Consider the following 21,132-nt stretch of genomic DNA (forward strand, 5'->3'; position numbering starts at 1 on the left):
CTCTGCTTACAGGGAGAGGCGTTCTGTGGAGACGCAACAGGCACCTACAGGGGAGGTTTGGGATGTTTCTCTTCAAAAGATTCTACCTGAAAGCTTTGATGATCGAGACTGCTCTCCCGTGCTTCTGGCAAGGAGCAGCCCTGTTTCCCTCCAGCCTAGGAAAAAGAAAAACAGTTTCTTGGCACCATGTCCCAGCTCTGGCCGGGTCAGCCCCCGCCTGGCCTGTGGGCGTCCCCCCCCCAGCCTCACTGCCCCTGGGTGCCCCCAGCCATGCCGTGAGCAGGACCCCGTGCTGGGCCCAGGGGTGGGCAGCTGATGCTGACGGCCGGTCTGTCTGCTACTAACAGAGAGTCAGACCTCCGAGCACACAGGCGCCCTAAACACTCACAGCTGCATAAAAATGCTGATTTTCTTTTCCTGCTGAGACCCACGTAAATTGTAAGTTCAAACAACTGTTCATACATCAGGTACTTTTAATTTACTGCAGGCTAAGAATGAGACGAGCTGGGGCTTCCCGTATGGCCCAGTGTCTAAGACTCCGAGCTCCCAGGACAGGGGACATGGGATCAGTCCCTGCTTAGGGAGCTGGATCCCATGTGCCGCAGCTAAGACTTGGCACAGCTAAATAAACATGTTTTCCTGAAAAAAGAATGATAGGAGACGGAGAAGCGGGTATTTCCAGGGCGGCCAGTGAACACGTCCAGCCCCGACCACGCTGAGTGCTCAGCAGCCCCGGGGTCCTGGTCAGTGACACCAGGCAGGGTGCTGGACCAGGTCCATTTGGGCACCGTGGTCCTGCTCCCTCTCCTCGGGGACAGAGGTTCGTGGAGATGACACCCAGCTTCCCGTGAAGTGAGAACCCAGGCCCTCGGGCCCAGGCGTGGGACGGTGCGTTGCCAGCCCAGCCCCAGCTCTCGGGACAGCAGTACGCAAACTGAGCGGGCCTCCCATCCCAGCTGGAATTGCAGTGTGTTGTCTTAGGGATAAAGAGGGGCTGGTCGCCCTGCAGCATTAAGCAGCTAATTTAAGTTATGAAATAGACACAAATCATACGTATATTTTAGCTAAAGCGTGCTAACATTCCTCCATAATGGTATGCTCAATGTTTACCAATTTTTCTTTCCATTTTGTGGTATAACAAGCATAAATGTGATGTTTTGATTCATTCGTTTCATTTTAGCTTGCAATACGTAAGCAAAGCAGGTCATTAAACTGCTGTAAAAAAGAAGCTGTAACGATATAAACAAATAACTTTTATGAATGAGCTTTAATATGTTTTATTTAAATATTGGGCATAGCTTTTACCCATTCAGAGTATTCAAAACAAGTCATAATGAATCACGAGCTAATATCATGAAATTTCCCTTTTTCATTTTCACCCAAGAAAGGAAGACTCTTGTGGTCTTCTGTATTTCTCTGATACTTGCAGCGATTTCATGGAGTTCCTTGCAGGGGATTATGGTTTCCACACACTCAGGCTGCCTTTTAATTGGTTGTTCGGAGTCTCTCCTTGTTCTCATGAAACAGTGATGACGGTCACTGAACAGACCCAGGCCTGAGCGGGCTGGGCCGGGGCCTGGGGAGCCCTTCCTCTGGCCCTCTCCCTGCGCTGCCCTGGTCCGCGTCCTCCCCCTGGATCGCCGCTCCTCCTCGCTGCGGATGCGGCCCTGTACCTCGGGGCCTACAGGTTGGGTCAGAGGCTGCTCACGTCTGCGCAGTGCTCGGCCGCGGTGTGTACAAGCCCCGGCTGGGGGCCGGGAGCAGACAGCTTGCGCCTCCCCTGGGCCCGCGTGTCCCCCCACCCGGCTCTGACGGCCCCGAGGCCCCCATCAGCCCCCTTCCGCCCGCGTCCGCAAGGATGCACCGCCGCTGCTCTCTAGGCCCTGCCTGCTCTCCCTCCAGAATCACACAACGCACATGTCTAGTTCCCAGGCTGGATGCAGACACTGGTGAGCAGGTGAGCTCACGCGGTGGCCGCAAATTAACCACTCGGCACGTTCCAGGTGTCCCCGTTCGTTCCCCATGAGGCGACTGAACCGCCCCTGGAGTGAACGTCCTCTGTGCGGGCCGGGTTTGCGGCTCACCTCCCTCTGCCCACTCTTCTGAGTTGGGCAAGTCAGGTGTGTCTTCCTTAGTCCGAGGAGGCTGGTCCGGGGTCCTGCCACCTTTCACGCAGCTCACCCTTTCTGCGAACTCAGGCGTCTGCAGTCTTTTCCTGGAACAGGCGGTCAGAGACACGGCCTCTTCGGTCGGCCTCCATCTCCATCAGTACAGCAGGGCGAAGCTGCCTCTGCCCTCCTCCAGACGCAGGAAACGGGGAGACGTGTGTGTGCCCTCGGCCTGCTTCAGATACAGCGCTCGAGACGCTGCTGGGTGCCTGGCCGTCTGGAACTCCCCATCTGCCGTGGGGCTTGGGGGCAGCACTGAATGACCCCTTAGCAATGAGTTATCTAGGACTTGCTCGGGCTGCCTCTTTGTTTCCAGCATCGGCATGGGTGAGACATACTGTGCCATCAGCCTGGCACAGACGTCCCTGACCTGTGTCCCCACGTCGGAGCACAGAAAGCTGGGGTGCCAGGGGGCAGGGAGACCAGGGAGGGTCCAGGGAAGTGAGCCCAGAGCAGTGGTCGGGCAGCGGGCCCTGCCACCTGGACAGCGAGAGGCCCTGCCCAGCTTTGCGAGGGTGAGCTGGGCCTGCTGACCACGGAGTCTGTGCTCTGCTGGGTGTCCGGCAGGCACCATGCCGTCGCATCTGCCCCTCGGGCCTCACAGCAGCCTGGCTGTGTCCAGCTCCCTGTCCTGCGCTGGTAGCCGGAGCGCTGGAGGGAAGGCGCCGCCTGCCCAGCACATGGGGCCAGTGGGTGGCCGGAGGCCCAGCCCATCCACGCCGGGAAGTCTTGGCCTGCTGAGGGAGGCAGGCCACTGGGGTCAGGCTGGCGTCCCTCCTCTCGCTTCGCCTTCCAGGCCCGCTGCCCGGTGGCTGTGATTCCTCGGGCACCTGCTGTGGCGCTGGCGGCCGAGCGGGCCTGCAGTCCTGCGGGGACTCCAGAGCGTGAATGGCGTAGGAGCAGTTGCTCTTAGTGCTTCCTAAATGATTCCTGGAAGCGCTCCTACAGTGTTTATGACGACCCAGAAGTCGGCGGGTCATGACCACACACGGGACCTTCTGGCAAGTCGGTCTCCTTCCAGATTCTGACACATGCTCTGTTTCAAGGCACGTGATCCCTGCCGGGGAGACGGGCCCCTGACTGGCACGGCGCCACACGGGTCGTGTTGCTGGACTCCACTGACCTGAAGGGTTTCACCGATTCCCGGTGACTCTTCACACGCAGCGAGGCCGGGTTTGCCGGACTGAGAGAGCCAGTTTAAAGGTACTTTTGTTTGTATTTCTTTAAAGTAGGAAAGGCCTGACTCATGTCAAAGCAGCGTCTGCTGTTTTGTTGATGGGCCTGCAGGGTTCGCTTGGGGCCAGCGGCCATGTCCCGTCGTCTGTGCGTCCAGCGCCTGCATTCGTGTTGGCATCAAAACCTGCCGAGGGGTGGCTCTCCCGCTGCGCTGTTCAGGCTGGACGCAGCAGACGGCGTTTCTCCTGCCGCCCCTTTTCTTGTCCTGACTCCGAGCCGTGTTTTTCTCTAGGGAGGGGCATTTTTCTCTGTGTGTCATGAGGTTGTGTGTGCTTCCCTCGTGGGTTCTGTCCTTTGAGATGTGGAAGCTGCACCAGCCCAGAGGTGCCAAGAGAGAAGGGGGAAGCCGCCTCCCACCTGAGCCCGGCTGTCTCGGGGCCCCCAGGAAGGGGGAAGCCGACTCCCATCTGAGCCCGACTATCTCGGGGCCCCCAGGAAGGGGGAAGCCACCTCCCACCTGAGCCCGGCTGTCTCGGGGCCCCCAGGAAGGGGGAAGCTGACTCCCACCTGAGCCTGCTGTCTCGGGGCCCCCCAGGAAAGTAACGGGCAAAGGGTGACGTGTTTATGGGACACGAGTGCTGGCTCTCCCTCGCCCACCTTTTCTACTCTCGTCTGAGTAGAGTCCCAACTCCACACGTAAGTCACGGGGGCACATGGAGGGCCACCGCTGTCCACCTCCTGGGGCTGCGGGAGTCTGGGGCAGGTGCTCTGGTGGGGCTCGAGTCCACGGAAGACGCTGCATGGAGAGACGACGGCATGAGGGCCCAGAGCAGACATCGTGCGGGCACGATCTCTTGGCTTCCCTGTTCTGTCTGCGTTAGTGAGGGCCTCCGGTGCCACGTTCAGTACGAGCAGTGAAAAGGGGACATCCCTGCGTTACTCGGGCGCGTAGAGGAAAAGCATGTAGTTTCTCACCGTTCATTAGCTGTAGGTTTTCCTAGACGTTCTTTATCAAACTGGGGACATTTTCCTCCACTCTTCATTTGCTGTGAATTTTCATCATGAATGGATGTTGCTGCTGCTGCTGCTGCTAAGTCGCTTCAGTCGTGTCCGACTCTGTGCGACCCCATCAACGGGTCAAATGCTTTTCTGTTCCTTTGGGTTTATCGTGTGATTTTTCTCGTTCAGCTTGTTTGGCATGATGGGTTACATGGATATTTGAACGTTGAACCAGCCTTGCACACCTGGTCATGGTGGATAATTTCTCTTATACACCGTTAGATTTGACTTACTAATTTTTTGGTACATTCGATTTAATTGGATTTGGCTTGCTAATTTTGCCGAGGATTTTTGTATCTGTTCATCAGCCGTGTTGATGTGTAGTTTTCGTTTCTTGTGATGGTGTCTGGTTTTGATACCCAGGTAACGCTGGCCTCATAGAGTAAATTAGGAAGCATCCCCTCCACTTCTATTTTCCGGAAGAAACTGTGGAGAATTGGTACCTCTTCTTCCTCAGTGTTCTGTAGAACTCACCAGTGCCACCGTCTGCGCCCGGTGCCTTCTGTTTTAGAAAGTTATTACTTATTGATTTAATTTCTTAAATAGATACTGGCCTATTCACAGAGGGTCCACGAGCACCCTGTTCTGGAGCAGGTGGTGGCCTCTACCATTTTTCTCACTCTGTGAGAGCCTCCACGCGTTTGGGGCGTAGCTGTGGGCAGGGGGTGGCGGCCAGCCTCCTGCGGTCGTCGTCTGCGACACGCGCTTCACCGAGAGAGCCGGGACCCGTTTGAGAACCGGCATCACTGTGCACTCCGCCAGGAATGAAGCGCCATCCTCCCTGCTTCGGGAGCACCTGCGGGTTCCCGGCTGTGCTTGGCGCGGCAGACAGACTGACTCCGCCTTGGCTCTGCTTCCAGGCTCCATGGTCCCCTTTTCCATGCGGATCCTGCACGCGGAGCTTCAGCAGTACCTGGGGAACCCCCAGGAGTCCCTGGACCGGCTCCACAGGGTGAAGGCCGTGTGCAGCAAGGTAAGCCCCGCCCCGCTGGGCCGCCCCCTCCCCGCCTGGTGGAGCGCTCAGCCCGCTGCCGCCCTCACAGCACCCTGTCCCCACCCCATCTCCGCGCCCGCTCTGGGAAGGCAGGTCGCCTAGCTCCTTGTGGCTATGCTCCTTGCTCTTCTTGCTGAAGTTGCTCTGGGGGATGGTGGGTGGGTTTTGGCAAAGCTCGAGGCCTAAAACCCTTCTTCCTGGTGCTGTCAGTAAATGAAAAGCAGAAGCGTTTCCTCTTGTATAAAATCACAGCTGTGAACGTGTGCCCGGGCTCCCGACCGCTCTCACATCCTGTGGAGGCTCCGAGCACCTGTTCCATGTCTCACAGGTGCTGGAGCCGGATTTAAGGAGATAATGGCTGGAAATGTTGCAGAATGAAAGCAGATTACACTCATGACGACTCCGTCATGACGACAGCTGTCACTCGTAATTCTGGCTCCGAAGGCAGCTGAGGTTCAACAGCGCTTCCCGGGTTGTCCTTGGTTCTAAAGCAGCCGTTATGTGGCAGGCGTAGAGTGGCGCCAGCGGATCAGACTGCTCCCCTGGGCGCTGGGGCGGAGACGTCTGGCTCGGGGTCTCCCCGGCTTCAGCCCCCTTCCCGCCCCCTGCCGGCTCGCCCAGGTGCAGTGCTCTTGGAAGGCAGGGGCTTTCAGAGCTGTGACTGAGCAGTTAGGAGCAGCGACGTTTGACAGATTCGCAAAATGGGGTTATTTGTACCTGCTGAACTCCTCCGGTCCCCAGTTGCTCTTGGTGGACGCTTCTGGAGCTCCTGGGTGGTCCTCTGGGTTCCCAGCAGGAAGTGAGGGCTGGTTTACCTTGTCATTGAAGTTTCTCACTCTGAGCTGACTGGGAAGAGTATTGTTTCAAAGTATAACGGACACCAGGCGTGTCCACAGATCGTGGTTGGAGGGACTTCGGAGCCAAGCAGACTCTTCCTAGCAGGATGACTGGCCCTTGGAAGCCTTGAGCGGCTCGTGTCGGGAGGAGGAATGTCTCTGGCCTCCTCCAGGCTGCCATGGGGTCAGATGATGGATGCGGACCAGCGCTTGGCTCCTGGGAGTGCTTAATGCTCCTTCAGTGGCCTGGGGAAGCTCCAAGAAGCCTCTTCTCACTTTGAAAAGCCTCTTTTCCAGAAGTCTGGAAGAGACTGGTAGGGCTGGGAAGGTCCCAGGATGCTCCAGGGGAATCTAAGCCCCTCTGTGGACTCGGTGGGTCATTAGTGAGTCATCAGGGCTGGCGCCCAGGGGTCTGAGGACTGGACACTTCGTACATAAACCCGGTCCTCAGACCGTCCCCACCCGTCCCCGCCTGCAGCCCGGGAGAGGCCGACAGTTTTCTCCTGGACAGAACCGCCAAGCGCCTGCCTCCCGGGCCCTGGGCCTCCCTCCGCTGCTGTCCATGGTGCTGATGGCGCCTGCCCCACCCAGGACCAGCCCAGGACAAGCTGTACCCTGGGCGGGGGCAAGGCGGTCGGTTCCACGCAGCCTCTCAGCTCTGGTCACGCCAGCCCCGCCCGCAGGGTGGAGGACTGTCTCCCAGACCCACACTTTATCCTGAGTCCTCCCTCCTCACCTCGAGGCAGCATCTTCACTTTTCAGAGCCACTGTTACTTCAGTACTGCAGCTGCTTCGGGAACTGTGTGCTCTGGCCTGGAGCCGGAGTGGGGCTGACCTGCCCCCCGAGCACCTCCCAGGCTGGGCACGCTGGGTGCAGCCCACCTGGGTGGTTCTGGGAGGCAGAGGCTCACGGCCTCCGACCCGCACCGTTAGTGCTCCTGGAGGGCCCGCGGGAGCCTGCACGGCCCTTGGGCTGGGAGAGCCAGGACCCCGCTCCCCTTCCTCGGCGCCTCCAGCGCTCACTTTGTCACTGTCCCCAATCAGTGGCCCATCAAGACTTCTGTTCCTGGTCAGGAGACGGCTGATAAGTAGCTGGAAAATGTGGCCTTGTTTGGACCAACTAGCTCATCTTTGCAGCTGTTACACTTGTAAAACGCAGGTGTGTCCTGAGCAGTCATGGTAGGACAGGCCTTTGTGTTCATGGCAGGTCGTCCTCCTCCTGGTGTGAAGTGCAGACCCTTGAGGGCGAGGAGGTCCAGTGGCCCTTCCCGGGCACAGGGACAAGGCCAGGGAGAGTCTGGAGCAGCTGCTTTGCTGGCGGTGAGCTTCCCCTCTAGGGTGAGCCTCGGAGGGCGTTGCTGACGGCAGGGTGAACCACGGAGCGAGGGCGTCTCCGCAAAGCACGTGCCTGAAGCCCGTCGTCACAGAACCGGGAGCTCTCCGCCAGACGCCTGTTGACACGTCTTTATTTTTCTCTCCAGCAGACAGTGTTCACTGTTAACAGTTTTGTTCTCCTCATTCTGCCCTCCATGAGAATCTGTCCTTTGCCCAGATCACCAGGGCAGCAACTTCCTTTCTTTCAGGGAAACAGTCACAAAAGAAGTGATTCAAGGACATTAGCCAAACAGTAAAACCGGTGTAAAGTGACAGATGCTCGGAGCTTAAGTGATAGATGAGTAAAGGGCCACACGCCTCAGGGGTCCTGGAGGAGCGAGACTGATGTTTTCATAGAAGTGAATAATTGTCCTCTTGTGTCCCATACCCGAAGCTTCCCAGACAGAGCGGGCGCGCGCTCCGCATGTCTGGGCTCCCTGGGCGCTCTGCGGGCGTCGTCAACCCTGACCCTCAAGCCAGAGGGTCACTACTCTGTCTGCCATCCGCCCCGTGCATCCCAAGCGGCGACACTCGATTCGTGTCCCCGGGAGACCCTCAGCAGAGAAACCTGCTGCTCCTGGAGCGTCTCAGCAGAGCGTCCAAAAGCAGACTCACTACTGTTGTCCTTGCGTGTCCCGCAGATCCTGGCCAACCTAGAGCAGGGCCTGGCGGAGGACGGGACCACGAGCAGCATCGCGCAGGAGAACAGGCAAGGTCAGTGCCGCACGTGTCCCCGGGCCGGCCCAGGCCTGCTCCGGGCCTCAGCCTCTGTCCGTCTCGCCTCTCCCACGCGCATCTCCTCGCTGCTTTCCTCCCAGAACGAGCATCCTTTCTAGGAGGTTCTTACCTCAGAGTTGCCCCTTGGTCCTGGCAGCAGGAGGAGGGTCCTCCCCGGGCCTGTTCTGCCCCGGCCTCTCCACCCTCCCACCCCACATCTCCTCTCCCGCCAGCCCTCGGAGCCTGGCGAGGCAGCTGGGTTAGGAACCGATGCTTCCACGTAAGCGGGTGGGACACCCAGGCCTCGGGCAGGCAGGCCGCTGTCACCAGGGCTGCGGTGCTGACGCCCCTGTGTGACTGTCCACAGCCCTACAGCGGGGAGCCCCGCCCATCCACAACCCGCCGGGGTGGCCCCGCTACACGACGGGCTCATCTCCTGGTCCAGTCAGGCTCTGTCCCCCTGAAGCTGGGCGGCCGTCGAGAGCACAGCCCGAGGAACGCGCCAAGGTGCACAGGAAGCCGTGGCCAGGGCAGGGCCACAGACGTGGGGGCTGCATCCGTCTGTGGCTGGGCTGCTGGCCACGTCCCTGGGCGCTCACCCCTCCTCTTTTTCAGCCTCCGTGCAGCTGTGGCGGTCCCGCCTGGGCCGCGTGACCTGCTCCATGGCCAACTGCCTGCTGCTCATGAAGGTACCGTTTCCCAGAGGCGGGGGCCCTGGGCGCTCGGGGGGAAGAGCCCCTGTGTGGCATGCAAGCAGAGGGGCCAGGGGCACGCCTGGGGTCCACGTGCTTCAGTTTCTACTAAGTGGAATGTCCGCAGAGTGCAGCGCTGACACTCGGTGCTGCAGCGGGTCTGAATGGGGCTCCTGAAGTCCTCGCGCTCCATGCCTTTCGGGGTCCTGGCCCCGTGCTCACCAAGGGGGTCCCCTCGCCCTGACTCCGCCTGCCATCCGCGCTCTCTGAACCCAGCACAGAACCGACACGGTGCTTCAGGAGTGCCTGTACTACAAATGAGGGTTAATGTGAAATTTTAGATGATTCTTTAGTATTCTTGAGTTAAAAAGGAGTGAAGCATCTTGCTGTCACAGCCTCGGCACACTTGTGTGTCTGGCTGCCACCTGGGGCAAGCCCGTTTGGACAGCAGCGTGAGGCCATGGTGCCGAGCCAGCCTCGTGGGTGGTGGGCAGTGGGCTCTGGCATCAGTTCTGCCGGGTGACCTGACGGTCGCCTACCTTTTTGATGATGAGCTGTCTGTCCATATGCCTCAGCCCTGAACGTCTGCCTGGAATGCTGTCAGGCAGAGTGGCCTGAGTCACAGCCTGGATGTCCCCCAGCCCCTTGACGGGTCACCTTGCCCTGCCCAGCCCTGCACCCTGGCCACTCAGGGCACCATCAGGCCGCGGCTGCCCGACCAGAGTAGATGGTGCTCTCCCTGGAGAGCTCAGTGCAGCTGAAGTCCCTGAAAGGGCGGCGAGTCCTCACCCAGCAGAGGACCGTCTCCGGGAACAGCCTCCGGCCAACAGCACCTCTGGGCCGGGCTCCGGGTCACGGGCAGCCGGGCTCCTGGGAGCACGCCTGAGCCCAGTGCTGCAGCCGCCCCGGGGCCCCCGTCCAGGTCTGAGAGGCCCGGGGCCACTGCACCCCCAGGAGAGGGCCCTCGCCCACTGCACGCTCTCGTGGACACGGGCACTTACATGCATAGGGCACGTCAGCGGGTGTGGCCGGCTCCCCGCAAGCACTGGGGGCCCAGTTCACTTGGATGAGCTTCACTCAAAGGTGCTGGGCTGGCGGGTCTGCTTCTGGTTTTCCTGTGGAACGTCCCCGGTCACCTAACGCCCCAGTTAGCAAACTAGTGACTCCAGTCCTGGTCTGCATGAAGATGGAGGCGAGTAAAGAAAGAGAAGTACCTTGAGGGGTCTGACAGAGGCTCAGGAGAAAACTGCCGTGGAAGCCTGTGGTCTGCGCCTGCGCCCGTCAAGAGATAGCAAGCTGTTATCACGAGCCCCAGACGGTGTCCGCAGACGGGACGGGCCGGGCCACCTGCCATCCAAGCTCCGGCCCCGAGGGCTGACAAGCAGGAAAAAGTTGGTCCGGGTGAAATGCTAGTTGCTGCTCAGCAGATGGAGGGAGCAAGACCCCCAGGCCAAGCGCACAGCCAGACCCCCGGGAGAGGAGGGCTCTGGGGACCACGGCCACGCCCAGACCCCAGAGCCCGGCCCGCTGGGCCATCTGCCCCGCTCCTGGCGGGTGCCGTGTCCCCTGCTCACGAGGTCTGTGGGTGCCGTGCGCGCGGAGCAGGATCTCCTGACTCTCGAGTGTTCCCGCAGGACTACGTGCTGGCCGTGGACGCGTACCGCGCGGTCGTCCAGTTCCACCCAGAGCAGGAGCCCCAGGTGCTGAGCTGCATCGGCCGCATCTTTCTGCAGGTGCGAGGGGTGGGGGTCGGGGGCTGCACCTCAGCGCGTCCTGTGGGTCTGAGAAAGCGAGGAAGGGTGTCAAGTCAGACGTCTGTTGCTGTCAGAAGGCGGTTTCTTTTTTGGTCCTGGTTTGACTGTACTGAGTATCAAGCCTCCAGCTTCGAGGTGATGGGGAGGCCAGTCGCTACACGTCAGTGTACGTAGATTTCCGTCAGGCAGTGCACAGACGGGTGGCTGAGGCCTTGCCCTGTTGCTGTAGAAACGTGTTGATGCGAGGAGCCGGCCACCGTGGGCTCCTCTCCCGCCCCAGACCCCCCAGGGCCCCTGGCACCCTCCTCCCTGGGAAGGAGGGGAGAAGCAGGTGTGGGAGCGTCTTCAGTTTCCACCACCGAAACACTCAGGGCGCAGCCGCCAAAACCCTGCGCTCCAGGGGAGGGCCCTAGCTCTTTGCAGCTGAGGCTGGTCTGGGTTTGTGTGTGCGTGTGCATGCGTACACGTGCGCGCGTGTGTGTGTGCATGTGTACACGTGCGTGTGTGTGCGTACATGTGCATGCGTACACGTGCGTGTGTGTGCGTGCGTGTGCGTGTGCGCCCACTGTTCTCAGGAGCACTTGGTATCTGTTTTCTGTCTTCATAGAAGTGGCTTGCTTTTTCTCTCTCTGTCCTCAGATAATTCTAGAATTATCTGTTGCTGGAAGATATGAAGAATTGACTCAAAGGCCTGAGCCACACTCCTGGGGCTTGTGGGACAATTTATCAACAGCTTTAGTGTTCCATGCGTGGGAGAGGTTTCTTCTCTGTTTCTGGGATCAATTTTGGCAGTTTAGAGTGCCAAAATAGAGATCACATGTCCGCTCCGTGTGTCCGCGTGCATTTGCTTGGAGTCCTGCAAAGTCGTCCTCTCCCGTAATCGCTTCAGTCTGTTGCCCAAGGGCGCTTCTCCCCTCTCGCCTGTGATCCTGCTCCACTTACCTCTCTTGTCCTTGACTGCTTCTTCCATTTCTTATCTCATGTTTTTCTTCACATAACTAGTTTGGGCTTGTTGGTTTGCTTACTAGATATATCACAGTGCTTTTTATTATTTGCCTTTTTAATTGCCTTTTTATACAACTTAATCACTCAGTTTCTGACATGTGGACAGATGTTGACATCCTGCTGTGTCCTGAATGGCTTTTGCGTTTTGTTTTTTAATGAAAAATGACAGTTAGTAAGTGGTCACCTAAGTTTCACCCCGCCTGACACGTCCCCACCTGACACTGGGGAACTGTATGTGTGGGTATAGGTCTAACATCGTCACCTGAATTGACTGCTTCATTTTGTCAAAGCAGATTGGAGACATAAAAGCAGCTGAAAAGTACTTTCAAGACGTAGAGAAAGTAACCCAGAAATTGGATGGACTGCAGGGCAAAACCATGGTTTTGATGAACAGGTGTGTATTTCTTTTCTGTGATCTCCAGCTTTGCTGAGCCGTAACTGCAGCACGGTGCAGGTTTAAGGTGAGAACAATAATGACTTGACTTCCATACATTGGGACATTGGGAAGTGATGCCCACAAAATAGCAAACACTCATCACCCCATACGGATACAAAATGAGAGACAGAGCGCACTCTCTCGGCGTTCACGGTAACGCACAGCGGTGTGGATGCTGTTCCCGGTGCTGTACGCTGCGCCCCGGGTGCCTGTGGACCACCTTCATCCAATCCCTGCCCTCCTTCCCCGGTGACCACAATTGAATCTTTCTCTGTGAGTTAGTTTGGAGTGTCATTGACCTGAAACACCATTCGTTCCTGTTACACAGCATAGTGACCTGATGTTTCTCTCTCTTATGAACTGCAGCACGACTAGTCTAGTTACGGTCCGTCTGCCCACAAAGATAGGGCGTTACTACGGACTGCGTTCCCCGCGTCCTCCCGCGAGGTTCCACTTCCTGGAGCTGTCCCCTCAGTGTCCCCGCCACACACCCGCCTGCCTCCCGACTTCCGAATCATCCGTCCCGTGTCGCTTATTTGCAGAGCTTTCCTTCACCTCGGTCAGAATAACTTCGCCGAAGCGCACAGGTTCTTCACAGAGATCCTGAGGGTGGACCCCTCGAATGCAGTGGTAAGACGCCCCGGGCAGAGGTGGTGCGTCCGCTGGCGTCGGGCACCCTCCAGGGCTGGGGGGCCTGGGCAGCCCGCACACCCCCACCCAGCCCTGCCCCCGCCCCGCAGGCCAACAACAACGCGGCCGTGTGCCTGCTGTACCTGGGCCGCCTCAAGGACTCGCTGCGGCAGCTGGAGGCCATGGCCCAGCGGGACCCGCGGCAGCACCTGCACGAGAGCGTGCTCTTCAACCTGACCACCATGTACGAGCTGGAGTCGTCCCGCAGCCTGCAGAAGAAGCAGGCCCTGCTGGAGGCCGTGGCCAGCACAGAGGGCGACTGCTTCAACACGCACTGCCTCAAGCTGGCCTAGCGCGCCGCGCACGCCCCCGGGCCTCCTGCTCGGCGTCTGCCCGCCGCCGCCTCCATCAGGCGGGCTGCAGACGCGGGGCGCACACGCACGGGGCCGGGGGCGTCCCGGGGCCACTCCCAGCAGCCTCGCGGGAGAGCGGACCCGTAACACACACGGTTCTCGCCCTGAGCCGGAGCGTTCTAGAGATTCGTAGATGGGGGGAGAGGGCCCGCTCCCCCCGCCCCATAGCTGCAGCTCCACTCTGCTCCCCGGGGCCTTTTCCAGCCTCTGCTGAGCCCCTCGGAGGAATCTGGTGTCAGGGGAGCGAATCCGTTCTTCATCCTGCGCGTTTCCAGCACAGGGGGCGGGGGCGAGGACACGGGCCTGCGTGTGCAGTGGGGCCAGGACAGGGGTCACCGTTCTCAGCTCTGGGGTCAGTGTCTGTTCTCATGGTCACGCCTGCCTTTAAAGTGTCTAACGCACCTGGATTAAAGAACTCTGGCAGGGGCTCTTGAAGTTACCCAGCTCTGCTAATACATCTTAAAACAGTTCACTTAAGATTCTGATATAAACATGTATTGCATAAAGCAGAGCCGAGCTCTATTTCTAGTCATTTCTGTGGTAAACACACAAATGCAGCATCTCCTGGGCAGACGGTCTCAACGCAGTCGTGGAAACAAATTAGTTACCCTGTGAAATAGGAGAGACAGGAGAGGCCGCCAGAAGGACCGGGCCTACAGCTCCAGAGACAATGAGGGGCGCCTCCGGCTCAGGCAGGGAGGGGAACCCCACCCCCACCCAGAGCATCCGCGGCCTCTGGACTAACACTTGGGATCTACCTGCTTTACACTCTGTTTTCCTTTAAGTTTCTAAATCAAATGCATCAAGTACTGTTGGCCTGCCTCCCGGGCCGGGGGGGAGGGTCCCAGCCCAAGGGAGACCACACCTTGTGCCCCCCGGATCCCAGATCCAGGCCTCAACTGCACATCGCACACCCAGGAAGCACCCCAAAAGCTGCTGCCCCGGAATCTCCCCAAACCCCAGCATGGCCGTCTGCAGAGATGGGCCTCCAAGGAGGTGTCCAGGTGGGATGGAGTCCCGAGGGTGGGCGCCCAGGGGCGCACAGGAGAGGACCCAGCGAGGAGCAAGGCCCAGGGACCACCCTGCAGCCCCGACCCCAAGCCTCCAGCCCCCAGGCCGTGACAGGTCAGTGTTGTCTGCGGGGCTTGCCACTCGAGCTGAGACAGCCACACCCCTGGGGGCCGCACTCCCCACCCCCCACCCCACCTCCCGCAGCTGTCAGGGAGCCTCGTGGGAACACACGCTCACACGTGTGTGAGCAGAAAAATGATGGAGCGTTTCTGGAAAATAAACTGGCAACTGACTCAGAAGTTTTTATAATAGAGTGTTTTCATTCATCACCACATATTCCTGAGAGGCATTCATGAAAGACCATATCATTTAAAAAGTTAATGACCTGGAAAAGTCCTCAAAGGTATGTTTACACGAAGCGTATGTTAATAGAAAAGGCTGAAAACTGATACTTGATGTTAAACTACAGTCACAGGAAGGATGGGCTGAAACGCAGTTTTATTTTCCCTTTTACGACTGAGCTTATGTTTCTACATAATTGTGTGTGTGATTTTTATAAGCAGTGGGAAAAGTCACCAAAACTGGTAAATGTTTTGCCTTTAAAAAATAGGCAGTGATTTAAAGAAGGTGGTGAAAGTGTGCCGTGCTCCATAGCTGAGGAGCGCACACAGCGGTTACGGGGGAGACCCGAGCATGTGTGGGCGTGGGCATGCCCACGCCTCCAGGTGTCAAGGTCAGGATGCGTGTGCCCTGAAATACCATTCACGTTTAAAACAAAATAGATACATTGCTGACTGCTAGTCTAATGGGAAAGATTAGCAATCTCTTCAGGAAACTTAGAGATACCAAGGGAACATTTCACGCAAAGATGGGCTCAATAAAGGACAGAAATGGTATGGACCTAACAGAAGCAGAAGATATTAAGAAGAGGTGGCAAGAATACACAGAAGAACTATATAAAAAAGATCTTCACGACCCAGATAATCACGATGGTGTGATCACTCACCTAGAGCCAGACATCCTGGAATGTGAAGTCAAGTGGGCCTTAGAAAGCATCACTATGAACAAAGCTAGTGGAGGTGATGGAATTCCAGTTGAGCTATTTCAAATCCTAAAAGATGATGCTGTCAAAGTGCTGCACTCAACATGCCAGCAAATTTGGAAAACTCAGCAGTGGCCACAGGACTGGAAAAGGTCAGTTTTCATTTCAATCCCAAAGAAAGGCAATGCCAAAGAATGCTCAAACTACCGCACAATTGCAGTCATCTCACACACTAGCAAAGTAATGCTCAAAATTCTCCAAGCCAGGCTTCAACAGTACGCAAACCCAGAACTCCCAGATTCTGGGATTTAGAAAAGGCAGAAGAACCAGAGATCAATTTGTCAATATCTGTTGGATCACCAAAAAAGCAAGAGAGTTCCAGAAAAAATCTGCTTCATTGACTACACTAAAGCCTTTGTGTGGATCACAACAAACTGTGGGAAATTCTTCAAGAGATAGGGATACCAGACCACCTGACCTGCCTCCTGAGAAATCTCTATGCAGATCAAGAAGCAATAGTCAGAACCGGACATGGAACAACAGACTGGTTCCAAATTAGGAAAGGAGTACATCAAGGCTGTATATGGTCACCCTGCTTATTTAAGTTATATGCAGAGTACATCATGTAAAATGCCAGGGTGGATGAAGCACAAGCTGGAATCAAAATTGCTGGGAGAAATATCAATAAACTCAGATATGCAGATGACACCACCCTTATGGCAGAAAGTGAAGAGGACCTAAAGAGCCTCTTGATGAAAGGAGAGTGAAAAAGCTGGCTTAAAACTCAACATTCAGAAAACTAAGATCATGGCATCTGGTCCCATCACTTCATGGCAAACAGATGGGAAACAGTGGAAACAGTGACAGATTTTATTTTGGGAGGCTCCAATATCCCTGCAGTTGGTGACTACAGCCATGAAATTAAAAGACACTTGCTTCTCAGAAGAAAAGCTATGACCAACCTAGACAGCATGTTAAAAAGCAGAGACATTACTTTGCCAACAAAAATGTCCCTATAGTCAAAGCTGTGGTTTTTCCAGTAGTCATGTATGGATGTGAGAGTTGGACTATAGGGAAAGCTGATATCAAAGAATTTATGCTTTTGAACTGTCGTGTTGGAGGAGACTCTTGAGAGTCCCTTGGACTGCAAGGAGATCCAACCAGTCCATCCTAAAGGAATTCAATCCTGAATATTCACTGGAAGGACTGATGCTGAAGCTGAAGCTCCAATACTTAGGCCACCTGATGTGAAGAACTGAGTCATTGGAAAAGACCCTGATGCTGGGAAAGATTGAGGGCAGGAGAAGGGGACGACAGAGGATGAGATGGTTGGATGGCGTCACCAACTCAATGGACAGGAGTTTGAGCAAGCTTCGGGAGTTGGTGATGGACAGGGAGGCCTGGCGCGCTGCAGTCCATGGGGTCGTAGAGTCAGACAGGACTGAGCAACTGAACAGCAACAAATACACTGTAGATACACGTGATTTTCTTCGTGGGTTTTTTTTGTTGTTTTTAATTTGTTTCTTGGCCGTGCTGGGTCTTCCTTGCCACGTGTGGTCTTACTCTAGTTGCAGTTGCGGGGGCTTCTCGTGGTGGCCTTTTTTTTTGCCCAGCATGGGCTGTAGGCTCACAGCTTTCAGTCGTGGCACGCGTGCTTAGCTGCCTTGCTGCATGTGGAATCTTCCCTGAGCAGAGACTGAAGCCTCATTGCCTGCATCGGCGGGCAGATTCTTAACCACCGGACCACCGGGGAAGTCGTCTGTAGATAGAGACACATTTGCAGAACTGGAGAAAAACACATGCAGGAGCCTCGTGGCTCAGAGTGACTGTCCCAGCAGCACAGGCACCAGGGGCTGTTTAAGGACAGGGATACCCTCTGCCACCTTGGCCTGGCATGGACAGCAAGGCCAGAGGTCCTGAGAGCATCAAGCAAAGAGGCTGCGGTCGGTGGGGGGAGGCCAGGGGGCATCCGCTCACAGGCAGGGCTTCATGCCCAGCAAGGGTGGAGCAGGCCATCCCCTCCCCTCCCCGGGCGGGGGCCTCTGTCCTTCCAGAGGAGGTAAGGGCTCCTCGCGTCCCCCTCCATCCCCAGCACACGTCAGGGTGGCGCCCACCCCCCCACCTCCTCACCAGCAGGCAGACCCAGGCCGCCCCCAGGGCTAGGCCTGAGCCAGGCGGGAAGGACCCCCAGCTCGTGCCCGCATCCAGCCCAGCTTTCTGGTGACCAAGCCGTCTCAGCTGGTCTCTCACGTGTGAGAGGAGATGGCCAATTCAGGCATTGGGAATTATGTCAAATGTGGCCCTATGTGAACCTCAGGCAAGTCTGTTACCCACAACAGACGCATAAATAAAGCAGATAAAGTGCATGCCAGCCTCCCCCGTCCATGACCCCCTCCTAGAAAATGGATCCAACCCTTCCAGTTACTGATCACAGAGCATCTTGGACCTCAGGGTTCCTCACCCAGGACCCTGCTGTGGTTTCAGCACCGTCCCCATGTTGAACTCCCCCCATACCCACCCCCAGTTACTCCAGAGAGCAGGGTATTTGGCGGGTGCTGGGCAAGGAAGGTGAGGGAGCGGGGAGAACTCACTTCGGGAAGACGTGGGGACGGCTCCCCCAGCCCTGTCCAGGGACAGCAGATCTGGCCAGGAAACTGCACGGGCGTCCCTGAATGACTGCCATGCCGGGCGGCCTCGTGTGGCTGGTGAGCAGGGTGGGCTCGCCATGTTGGGAGCCTCCCACTTGGGGTTCTCAAGGAAGGACGTGATTGGGGTCACCTGCGTGGAGGCGTCCGGGGACCAGGGGACCTGCAGGAGCTCGGGTGCAGAGCTGAGCAGTTGGAGCCTCGGGTCTCGCCTGAGAAATGGGGGACGGGCTGGGCTCAGCTTGCTGACGCTGCCACAGCAGACACCCACAGACGGGCGGCTGGACACGCCCCGAGTCTGCGCCTCAGTCTAGGCCAGCGGTGCACTCCCAGGCTCTGTGATGCTGTCTTGGGGGGCTCTGGTCACAGCCCTGCCCGGCCCTCAGGGTGCCCGCATGGCCTCTGCCCCCCGCCTCCTCTTCAGTAAGGACCCCGGGCCCGGGTTCAGGGCCACCCTCACTCAGGAGGACCTCCCTGAGGGCCGTATGCAGTCACACCTGCAAGGACCCCATTTCCAAGTAAGGTCACGTTCCGAGGCTCCAACGACGGGAGGCTTCGGTGTTGGGCACTCAGCCCCCAACACCTGCTGGCAGCACTCGGGAGGGCGGAAACAGGCTTGTTCCACTCCAGGGTCCTCCTGGACGCCCCCTGGGACCTCTGCTCTCCGTGGACCCCCAGGGTGTGCTGCCCGTGTGTGCCTGTGGGCCCCCCTCAGTGACCCGCCTCACCAGCCAGCCATCAGGATTAGTTAACGGTGGCGCAGGCCCCAAGACGGGTGTGACAGCAGGCTGCCCGGACTGCACTGATGCGCCTCTGCTGGGCTCCTGCGTCCTTCAGATGAGACTCTGTCTGGCCCCAGGATTTCTTGGAACTGTCTGCTTAAATCAAACACAAGCATTTGAAGCCCGAAAAATAAAAGGCATTCATTAAAATCCAGGAGGGGAAACCAAAGGACGGGAGCTGAGTAGGGGGCCTCCTTCGTTAGAAAGGCAGGCCCCATTCCAGTAGGGGCCACGGGGCACAGAGGCCCCGGGTGACCTGGGTGTCCTCCTCCCGGTTGCCACCGCATCTAAGAGCTCAGTTCAGTTCAGTGGCTCAGTTGCCGCCGACTCTGCGACCCCCTGGACGTCTAAGAGGATGTTTGGGAAAACGGCCTCCTAAGGCGGAGCCTGGAGAACACCTGGAAACGCGGGGCGACAGCGCACTTCCTGTGCATCTGCATCAGCAGCGCGGGCACACACACACACACACACACACACATCCCCCGCGCGAGCACGTGCGCACACTGCACATGCGCGCACACGCACGCGCACACTGCACATGCATGCACGCACGCACACTTTCCCCGCACACACTGTACATGCGCGCACACGCACACTTCCCCCTCACACACACACACACACACGTGCGCACACACTGCACATGCGCACACACTGCGCGTGCGCGCACACACACTTCCCCCTCACACACACACGTGCATGCACACACACACACTCCCCCCACACCTGCACCCACAGCACTATCGCTGGTGATGAAGCCCGGGCGGTGCTGCCTGTGGTCTCTAATCAGGAGCGCTGATCGCCCCGCCCAGCAGTCCGGGGCCGCCTTGTCCACCTGCGGAGTCAGCTTCCTGTCTGCGGGCCCGGGCTAGCTTCCTGTCTGCGGGGTCCCGGCTCACGGGCCCGGCTCCACCACCGCAGGCGGTGGTCTCGGGAGGACCCGGCGGGGCTGCCGCTCCCGCCCCGCGCCGCGTGAGGACGCAGCCAGGAGGGGCCTTCCCGGAACCGGCCCGCCGCCCCCAGGGCTGCCGCGGACATCTCAGACCCGGGGAGACAAGCTCCCCGAGCAAAGCAATGGGCCGACCTCTCACCCTGGAAGGAAGCCGGAGTCTAGAACCTTGCGGGGGGAGGGGGACCGCATCCTGCACGCTGGCCCTCCAGCAGGTAGACACCCGGCGCCCCTCTTCCGAGGTTGTGTGTCCTCGGCCCCCTCGGCAGACACGAAAGCCCCCAGCTTTGGGAGACCAGAGCTGGGCAGGGAGTGGTGTGAGGAACGAGCCCCCAAACCCAGCTACACCAAGTCCCCTCCGTAAGGACCAGAGAATGAGGCCAGAGGGTGAGGCTCCAGGGTCACCTAGATGCCCTCCTGCCAGCCTGTTCGGCCTGAGCTCCTGGGAGAAGCAACATCAGGGTGTCCGGGGGAGGAGGCAGACCCCCTGTGCTCAGCCTCCTGAGATGTGCCCCCCACCCCCACCCCACCCCCGCCCCAGCAGGGCTTCCCTGGTGGCTCAGCTGGTGAAGAACCCGCCTGAAAATGAAGGAGCCCCCAGTTCGATTCTTGGGTCAGGAAGATTCCCCGGAGAAGGGACAGGCTACCCACTCCAGTCTTCTTGGACTTCCTGGTGGCTTACATGGTACAGAATCCGCCTGCAATGCGGGAGACGGGGGTTCGATCCCTGGGTTGGGAAGATCCTCTGGAAGAGGGCATGGCAGCCCACTCCAGTATTCTTGACTGGAGAATCCTATGGACAGAGGAGCCTGGCGGGTTACAGTCCATGGGGTCACAGAGTCAGACACGACTGAGCAACTAAGCACAGCACCGCAGCTCCCTCAGCACCCGCCACCCCCCAGCCCCCCAACCGCACCCCCGCGAGGGGCGGGGCCGGAACAGTGATGCTCACGGCCCGGGCGTGTCTGAGGGCCGAGGTCGGGCTCTGCTCCCAACCTCCTGCAAATCAGCAAATGACACCGCCTGTGGGGCATCCCCACTGCCTTTGGCTGTGTTTCTGCTGTTAACTTCACCTCCTTACTGTGCTGTGCTTAGTCGCTCAGTCGTGTCCGACTCTGCGACCCCATGGACTGCAGCACGCCAGGCCTCCCTGTGCATCACCAACTCCTGGAGTTTACTCAAACTCATGACCATTGAGTTGGTGATGCCATCTAACCATCCTCTGTCATCCCCTTCTCCTCCTGCCCTCAATCTTTCCCAGCATCAGGGTCTTTTCAAATGAGTCAGCTCTTCACATCAGGTCGCCAAAGTATTGGAGTTTCAGCTTTAGCATCAGTCCTTCCAATGAATATTTAGGACTGATTTCCTTTAGGATTTACTGGTTTGATCTTCTTGCAGTCCAAGGGACTCTCAAGAGTCTTCTCCAACACCACAGTTCAAAAGCATCAATTC

The 21,132-nt window shown here is 58.0% G+C and overlaps 1 protein-coding gene across 1 annotated transcript in view; it reads left to right on the plus strand.

Moving 5' to 3' along the window:
- The window catches only part of TRAPPC12 (trafficking protein particle complex subunit 12), a 34,957-nt gene extending 21,280 nt beyond the window's left edge, over window positions 1-13,677 (plus strand). Inside the window, 7 exon segments of the mRNA XM_070374969.1 lie at window positions 5,264-5,376; window positions 8,249-8,321; window positions 8,940-9,013; window positions 10,651-10,749; window positions 12,069-12,169; window positions 12,754-12,841; window positions 12,952-13,677. Coding sequence (XP_070231070.1) covers window positions 5,264-5,376; window positions 8,249-8,321; window positions 8,940-9,013; window positions 10,651-10,749; window positions 12,069-12,169; window positions 12,754-12,841; window positions 12,952-13,194 — 791 coding nt within the window. The 3' untranslated portion in view covers window positions 13,195-13,677.
- The last annotated feature ends 7,455 nt before the right edge of the window (window positions 13,678-21,132 follow it).

This window comes from Bos mutus, chromosome 8, assembly GCF_027580195.1.
Source record: "Bos mutus isolate GX-2022 chromosome 8, NWIPB_WYAK_1.1, whole genome shotgun sequence".
Taxonomy (NCBI): domain Eukaryota; kingdom Metazoa; phylum Chordata; class Mammalia; order Artiodactyla; family Bovidae; genus Bos; species Bos mutus.